The following is a 9,539-nucleotide window of genomic DNA, read 5'->3' on the forward strand; positions in this document are numbered from 1 at the left end:
TATATATATCTTTAGCTTTTGTATGTATGATTAATAATTATGTGAATAATATGTTTATCAAATTTTTGTTTTCATTCAAATCATTTGTGTATTCAAATGATAAAAAATAAAATGATGAATCATGTAATTAAGAATTATAATATTTTTATACATTCATCAATATATTGTTACCCTTAGAAATCTCGTTCGATCGAGAACCATTATGTTACGACTGTGTCTAACAAAATGGTTTTCGAATTGTCCCATATTTGGACAATTTGGGAGCACAAGACATTGAGATTCCGTTTGTTGTTGGTGCGTTTCGTTTTCAGTTGTGGGTATATATATTTCGACAAGATTTTCCTTTATTGTTCCTCGGGTGCATACTAGATATAGATATTCGTGCACTTGAGGAACTGTAGGGAGATGCTGACGAAATTTTCTCACATATGCGAATTCGAAATGCCCCTAACAACAAACGAAATCACAATGTCATGTGTTTTCAAATGGGATTAGGGCTCTAACCAGAGATATACGATGAAGATTATTGGGGTAGTAAACTCTCAAGTATGGAAAATTATTGGAAAATTATGCTCATATATATGTTAAGTGTGAAAAATTATTGGGGGTCAGTAATTTTCTATATTACTTGATAACACATTCGTCTTCCTTGATTTTCTTCTAGTTTGATACTTGGATGTTTGTTTTACTCTTTTCCAGGTCTTTTCTTTACTCTGGAATGCTTCCAGTTTTTGTTATGGTCATATATGTTCAAGTGTAGAAAATTATTGGGGATCAGTAATTTTCCTTAGTAGAGCAACCAAAGTGTTTGGATGATTGTTATTACTTAGATACCTTTCAAGTATCCTCTAATGACATAATGGGTAGTAAACTCTCAAGTATGGAAAATTATTAGGGGTTAGTAATTTTCCTGAACAAAGCAACCAAAGCTTATTGACCCCCAGTAACCACCCTGTAACAAAAAAAAAACTGAAACTGACAACCAAAGATAACTGAAACTGATAGAAAGATCAAAGGAATAGACCAACAAGCATCCTCTAATAACATAATGGGGTAGTAAACTCTCAAGTATGGAAAATTATTGGAGATCAGTAATTTTCCTGAACAGAGCAACCAAAGTTTACTGACCCCCAATTAATAACCACCATGTAAACCAAAAAAAAAACTAAAATTGACAACCAAATATAATTGAAACTGACAGAAAGATCAAAGGAATAGACCAAAATAAAAGAACATGTTCTAGCACTGAAATTGAAGATAATTCATATGTTCTTGCAACACTACCAAAATACTACATATTTTCACTTTTTTCAAGATCCTACATCTAAAGTGGCACTAATCTTTTTTCTATATTGATGTTCATGAACTTTAGCAGCATCTTCTTCCTCATTTCATTACCACCATCTTCTGTCGGTTTTTTCCCATGACATAGGCTCTCTATAAAGTTGAGCAAAAATGGTCCACAGTTTGACTTGCAATGTATTAAGAAACAGTGTTACTAAAATTTTTACCCCAATAAAATAGACAAGTAATTTCTGACCCCAATAAAACAGTTTAAATGAAGTTTAAAGGTACTTACGATGAACACTTTTGCTGCGGGCAGGATAAGACATCAATCAGCTGGTATCTTGCTTGATAAAAGTTTTGGTCCAGCATTCATCTTCTTGTTCTTTTCTCTTCAGCACTCATCTTCGAGTAACCGTCAACCTCTATTCCTTGGTTGTCTTGCTCACCATAGTTTTCCCTCCATTCCTCAGGGTCCAACTCTTGGCTGAGAGGGTATATGGTGGAATCATGTACGCGTTTGATGAACACCATAATGTGCTTCACCTGTTGGTTCCAACACACAAGTAAATTACAACTCAAACAAACGAAGAGAACAAGCAACAAACAACACCCATGAGAAGTTTACTGCCCCCCAATAAACTTCTTACCCTAATAAATCAGTTACAACTCACCACTCCCATTGCATTTTGAAAGTAGATGTTGGTGTCGGCAGAGTATTTTTTCGTTGGTGGTAGCATTGAGTTGAGGTGATAAAAACATCGATCTTTGTTGTGAATCACGACCAAGGTATAGTGGTGGCTGACCCCGAGATCTACCGGAATGAAAACCAGGTCCTTACTGAAGATGGACCACAAAGGATTAATAATGGAAAGCTCTATATCTAATTCATTACATTTGAATTCTCCTTGTTTTCCTCCTCCAGCTAGGAACTCCTTCAATTTTTGTTCATGTACCACCGCCGCGCGCTGTATTTATAAAAGCAAGTAGTAAGATTGTGTTATCTGAAAAAAGTAACGGAGGAGACCGCGGTCCAGCGGCACGCTTCTATTTCAGGTTAGACTACTTACCGCTGCCTCTATGTCTAGGAATCTGACCGAGACCTTCTTCTTTTCCATTTCCTCTTTCAACATTTGGAGGTACAACTTGATTGTCTGCATGTACAACATAAGTCACAAATTACAAAAAAGAATACATCTTAGGTTACTCAAACATCAACTTTATTAGGGTTAGTAAGACCAGTAATTTTTTCTCACATTAGATGTAATCTCTCCTTCTTGAATTATTCTCTTCAAGTCGTCTTTGGTAATGTCAATGATACCATCACAACACTCCAAATACCAGAAACTGTGCAGACACAAATAAGTCATAATTAAGCAAGTCAAACCAGGGAACTAATTGTAATGTTATATATAAACTAGGGAAGAATAAACTTACTCATCATTCTTGTCCTTGTTCAAATCAAACCAGTTCTTATAGTGATGCTCCACATTTTCATCCAAGAACTCCATGTATTGGTGTTGCAGTTCACTCCATGAATAATAATATCATTCTTCTTTGTTTTTTTTGCTGGCTTTAGCCCTTCAGGGGTGTCATACTCCCATTCTTCTTCTTTCCTCTTTTCTTCCCCACGTTTGTACAGGTTGACGTTTCTTTCAATCGAATGCGTCTCCACAGTTTGTTTCCTTTTCTTAACATATTTCTTAACCCCTTTTGCTTGCTGTCCTTTCTTCTTCAAGCTGGTTTCTTCATTAATTTTTTTTCCGGCCATTTGCACAGCTTGAGCAACAAGTTTGTCTAGTTTAGACAGGTCGACATCGGTCTTCTAGAAATATAGCCGACAACGGAACTGGTTCTGCTGGTTCAAAAAACTACACAAAAGAAAACACACAAGTTATCCTAAAAAAAGTTTAGAAAAGACAATATTTATTGGGGGTCAGTAAACTGATTTCTATTCTTACCTCTTCAGTTCCTGGTTGCTCCTCTCTGCAGCTATGATCTTCCTCTTCAACCGGCTTTGACCTATCATCCTCCTCCTCCTCCTCATCCTCCTCAGTTACACATATTATCTGCTTTATCTGAACATGTTTTGCCGCCTTGTGTAACTGTATCTTGAGAGCCTTGATTTGATTTTTGTCTACCCTCCTTTCTTTCTCTAGCTCAATTATTTGGCTGTCCGCTTTCTTTAACTTGCCGAGCAATTCAGTGTTTTTCTTCACCAGTTCTTCATTTGCTTTGGCAAGTTCTATCAGCTTCTTTTTCATATCTTCCATCGGCAGCTCCTGTACACCTTATAACAACGACATCATTACTATTAAACAATTATATCCAAATAAACAAGTTAACTGTCCCCTAGTAAACTGACCCCTAGTAGAAGTTTACTAGGAGACAGTTAACTTGCAATACAATAACTCCCTTTCAATTTCAGGGCCACAACACACAAGAGATACCTTAATAAACAACTTTTAGCCCCCTAGTTAACCTAGTAGAAGTTTACTGCTCCCTAGTAAACTTTTATTGGGGGTCAGTAAACTTGCAATTCAGTATCTCCTTTTCAATTTTATAGCCATAACACACAACAGATATCCTAATAAATAACTTTTAGCCCCCTAGTAAACCCAGTAGAAGTTTACTGCCCCCCAATAAACTTCTACTGGGGGTCAGTAAACTTGCAATTCAAGTTCCATTTTCATTGCCAATAGTTTTATTGAGTGTTAGTAACCATTCAAACTTACCCAATCATTGAAGCTTGGTGTTCCATTCTTATCTTCCTGCTGCTCATCATTGCCGGAACTCGTTTCCTCATCATCAACCCATGGACCTTCTATTATAAGTTCCTGTTTTTACATGTATAAGACACAAATCAGTTTTTCGAAAAACAAAAAATACAATGCAATAATTTTATATAAAAAAAATAAATATTATTATTACCTCTAGCAATTCAGGTCTTCTCAAATACTCATTTTCTTTGATGATCTCTTGTATTAACCATCTTATAAATCTGGGAGTCTCCTTCTCTTTCTCGATAATCCGTTCTTTTTTTTGTTTTCTCAAACCAGTATAGAACCAGAAGGAGGCATCCGTTCAAAACTTTTGGCTCCCCCTTTACGTGCTTGTGAAGTCCTTGGTGCAAGAATTGTAATATCTTATGTGACCAGTTGTATTTGTCGATGCCTTCAAGGTCTTCACACTTGAGTATCAGTTTCCATTCAATGTGGTTCCCTCTTCTGCTAAAAAATAAAGCTGGCATAAGGTACATTATAACCAAAGAGACTATCTTCCTTAGATCCCTTTTCTTCTTCTGAATCTTCCTCAGCTCTTCCATAAATGTGTCATCAATAACCTTTATGGTGATTGTTCTTCTTGTTTGCTTTCCAAAGACAGCAGAATCTCCGCTTTTCTTCTTGCCCTTGCAATATTTCTGTTCTATTGTGATATCCACATCCGAGCCTTCTTTGGTTATTCCAAAAATTGAATGCACATCATGCTCCGTAATTTCAATCTCCCTATTCCTAAATATGAAGTTTTTCTTGTCACTGTTGTAGTACCTCATTAGGATCTCAAAATCAGATTCAAGCTTCTTCACTTGATCCTCGTCAATCTTGCCTAATCTGAATGCTTCAATTATTCCCCGAAAACAAATGCAATTTATCAACTCCCATGATTCTTCTGGGATGCTCTCCTTGTATCTATACATTAACATATAAAATGATGTGAGTGAGCACTTTTGCTGCACGTGTTTGATCTTGGTCAAGCCCCCTAGTTCTCCACTTTTGTCCTTCTTCTTTCTTCCCTTTTCTTCCTCCTCCTCCACTGAATCTGGCTCCGGTTGTTTTATTTTTTCGCCAATTGATCTTTTCTGAAAAACAAACTTTTCTATTTCCCCCTCTTCTTCTTCATCTTCTTCTTCTTCTTCTTAGCAGCACCCTTCTAAACCTCTTTCCTCTTTTTCTTCGACTTTATCTTCTGTAAAACTTCTCATATATTTTGTTCTGTCCTCATAGAAGCTATAGATTCTTGAACTGAATCCTCTTCGGATTCAGAAGTCACAATTAAATGTCTTGAATCTCTTCTCATCCTGCATATAAGTAGTAAAAATTTGCATTTATAAACTGCATATGCAAAATATAAAGTTTACTGCCCTTTAGTAAACTTCTACTGGGGGTCAGTAAACTTGCATTATAATAACTCCCTTTCAATTTCAAGGCCACAATACACAACAGATACTCATTCTTAACCTAATAAATAACTTTATTGGCCCCTAGTAAACCTAGTAGAGGTTTACTGCCCCCCTAATAAACTTCTACTGGGGGTCAGTAAACTTGCAATATAATAACTCCCTTTCAATTTCAGGGCCACAACACACAACAGATATCCATTCTTAACCTAATAAACAACTTTATTGCCCCCTAGTAGATATAGTAGAAGTTATTGCCCCCCTAGTAAACTTCTGGGGGTCAGTAAACTTGCATTATAGTATCTTCCTTTTATTTTCATGCCAATTATACACAGTAAATCTTACAAAAATCAACAAAGACAACATTTATCTCAATCTGTAACAGTTATGAACAGAGAAAGCCTAGAATTTTCATGTTTTCATATTCATGGCCTTTAATCGCTATAAATCAGAACATCAAGCTTCAATATCATCAGAGACATCCAAAATAAGCCTAAATTCAATAAAATCCAACATGTACTTGTTTTTATGGATTTTTCGAGCGAGGTCGAGTGAGAGCGATTGAAGCAGAGATCGACTCCGATATTCAACCAGAGAGTGACGCTGAGCGTGAGCAATTGAAGTAGAGATCGATGTTGAGACTTATCCACAGATCGACTTTGATCGACTGAGATTGAGCCAGAGAGCGATTTCGAACTAATCTGGGATTTAACGAGAGAGTGACGTCGTCGACTGAGATTTAACGAGAGAGCGACGTTGATCGATGGAATGACGGAGATCATTTTAAACCCTAAACTAGAGATCGTGATCGAGAGAGAGACATAGTTTTTTGATTTTCGTGGAGAGTGGGAGAGAGAGTTTTTTGATTTTCGTGGAGAGTGGAGATTAATAGTGAAGGGCTACTCATTACTTTTTCTTATTACTTTATTGGGTACGTTTAAAAAAAAAATTAAAACCCTACGTTTTTGTTACTAAATAGGTCTATTTTCCTTACTAAGTAGTATATATATATATATATATATATTTCCCGTTTATTATTCACGATTTTTTGATTACATATTTTTGTTTCCTGTTATTATAGTGTACAACATGGACAAGAGTTGAATGCAATTAGGGAGGGGGTCCCCTTTTTATATGAGAGGCATTTTTGATTTTCTTGAGTTTATGCATCTATATTGTCCTCTAGACAAAGTTATTCACATATGTCCGTGTAACAAATGTCTCAATCGGAAACCAGTAACATATGAAGACATGTATTTTCACTTGGCACTAAATGGTATTTGTCCTAGTTATACCACATGGACATGGCACGGCGAAAATCAAGTTCAAATGCCTACACTTGCAGAAATTCAAGCACAACATAATCAGTAGGCAAGATCTTCCAATGCTAGTTACGGGGACTCTGCTGTGATGAACCTCTTAAACGATGCATTCATGTTTGCTGCCTCAGGATATCAAGAAAATGTTGTTTATGACAATGCCCCTGACACCTTCCTTAATGTCTCTCATGTTAACTACAACAGTGATTATGATAAGTACAACAGGCTTCTGCGGGAAGTACAAACCCCATTGTATCCTGACAGTGAGCATACTATGTTGGGTACCGTCATGGGGCAAATGAAGATGAAAAACAAGCGGGGAAAGAATAACGTATGTTTTGATAAGGATATTGCACTTATGAAGAAAGTGATTCCCAAAGGTAACAGTTGTCTGGAAAATTTCGACCAGGTAAAAAGCCTGTTGGCTGACCTCGGTCTTGATCACCAGAAGATAGACGCTTGCGTCAATAACTGCATCTTGTATTACAAAGATTACAAGGATGAAGTTGAGTGCCCACACTGCTACGAGCCAAGGTATAAAGCTTCCACTTCATCTAAATAGAAACACCCACCCATTCATAGGAAGGTTCTTCGTTACTTCCCGTTGGGTCCTCGTCTGCAGCGTCTGTACATGTCTTCATATACGGCCAAGTATATAAGATGACACTAGGCAAGACACTAGGGAGAGGAGAGGATAGATCCGGATAATCTCACACACCCCGCAGACGGGGAGGCTTGGAAGCACTTTGACCGTTCTTTTCTCGAATTTGTTGGAGACTGTCGAAATGTCAGACTCGGACTTGCAACAGACGGATTCAATCCTACTGGAAACATGAATTTGTCTTACAACATTTGGCTTGTGAAAGTATTTCCGTACAATCTACCTCTCAACATATGTATGAGGAAGAAGTAAAATTTTCTTACGCTTATGGTTCCAAGGCCGTATTCTCCAAGAAAGTGCTTGGATGTGTACATAAGACCATTAATTGACGAGCTGCAAGAGTTATGGGAAAATGGACTCCCTACTTTGACAGGCATGGTCAAACTTCATTCATGATGAAAGTAGCTGCTATTTGGACCATCAGTGATTTTACAGCTTACGGGATGTTGTCTGGCCAACAAACTAAGGGGTACAAGGCTTGCCCAATATGCTTAGATGACGTCGATTCTAGTCGCCACGCTTGTTTCTTGGGATCTCGTATACATCTTGACGAGGATCACAAGTGGCGGTGGGATGCTGAGGCATTTGATGGGACTGAGGAGCATAATCCGAATACCCTAGGGAGGTCTGGTGAGTGGATTTTGGAAAGGCTTAACCAGCATTGGTTCGGATATTTGAGCACTAGTAAAGAAGTAACTAACTTGAATCCTCCCACGCCTGATGAGTTTAAGTATTGGACGCACAAAAGTGTATTCTTTGAATTGCCTTACTGGTCGACCTTGAAAATCAGACACAACTTGGACGTCGTGCATATATTGAAGAATGTTTGTGACAGCGTTCTTAGAACAATTCTGAATCTCAAAGATAAGAACAAGGACACCCCAAAGCCCGTGTTGATCTTAAGAAAATAGGTATAAACCCTAAGCTATGGCTAGTAGAGAACAAAAAAAACAAAAAAAACCAATAATGCCGAAAGCAGGCTACACAGTGCATCCTCAAAAGAAGGCGGAAGTGTTTCAGTGGCTTCATGACGTTAAGTATCCTCACAGGTATGCAGGGAATATTGCTCGATGTTTTGAGATGGGGGAAAATAAGATTACTAGGTTGAAGACTCATGAGTGTCATGTTTTGCTACAACGTCTTCTTCTTGTGGTCATTAGACCGTATTTGCAGAGTGATGTGGTTAACACGTTAGTGGCTTTGTCAAAGTTTTTTAGAGGATATGCGCTAAAAAGCTTAAAAAGTCTAATGTTCGGTTATTGCAAGAAGACATTGTGTACATGATGTGCAAGCTGAAGAGGATCTTTCGCCAAACTTTCTTTGACATCATGATTCACCTCATGATCCACCTTCTCGAAAAGTGTTGCTTACTGGTTTGGTATAGTATACCTGGTGCTATCCAAATGAGAGGTATGCACTCATATTTATTCTAATTAATCATCCTTTCAAATTAAGATAATTTTTTTTAAATATTTATTGTAAGAGAATAAATATCTGCTTTGCAGGCAACTGGGGGATTTTAAGAAGAAGAACAAAAACCAACATTTCCATGAAGGGTCGATCACAACGGCATACATTCAGGCTGAGTGCGTAACTTACTACAGCGCATATCTCAATGATGAAGACACAGTGGGGGAATCATCTGGAGCGGGTAGTAGCCAACAATTCAATCTATCAGTTGTTTCCAACGATGTTCAACCATATGATTAGGTTAAGTAATTCTGAAAGATTAAGTAATGCTGAGATCAAAAAGGCTCATTGGTATGTCCTTCAACATTGCGAAGAAGCCGAGCGGTACTTGAAGTCCCATTTGGAAAGGCAGGATGGTAATAAAGCCATACACAAGAGAGCACTACCAGGACAAGCACTTTAGCCGACGAAAAATTTTCGTCGGCCTGTTACCTTAATTCTTCGGCTAAGATCTTAGCCGACGAAGGCTCGTCGGCTATAGTGTCGTCGGGAAAAGGTCGTCGGTGATGACTTTAGCCGACGAAATTTTTTTTTCGTCGGCTATAGTCCCACAGTTAGCCGACGAAAAACATGTCGTCGGTTTTTTTCCCAGACTTTAGCCGACGAAACAATTAATATATTCGTCGGC

The 9,539-nt window shown here is 37.8% G+C and overlaps 1 protein-coding gene across 1 annotated transcript; it reads left to right on the plus strand.

Moving 5' to 3' along the window:
- The first annotated feature begins 6,871 nt into the window (after positions 1-6,871).
- LOC101308131 lies at positions 6,872-8,352 on the plus strand. Its single transcript, XM_004289344.1, has 2 exons — positions 6,872-7,314; positions 7,815-8,352. Exons 1-2 carry the CDS (start codon positions 6,872-6,874, stop codon positions 8,350-8,352), a joined length of 981 nt encoding a protein of 326 aa, XP_004289392.1.
- Positions 8,353-9,539: the final 1,187 nt, after the last annotated feature.

The sequence above is a fragment of the Fragaria vesca genome, linkage group LG1, assembly GCF_000184155.1.
Source record: "Fragaria vesca subsp. vesca linkage group LG1, FraVesHawaii_1.0, whole genome shotgun sequence".
NCBI classification, from domain to species: domain Eukaryota; kingdom Viridiplantae; phylum Streptophyta; class Magnoliopsida; order Rosales; family Rosaceae; genus Fragaria; species Fragaria vesca.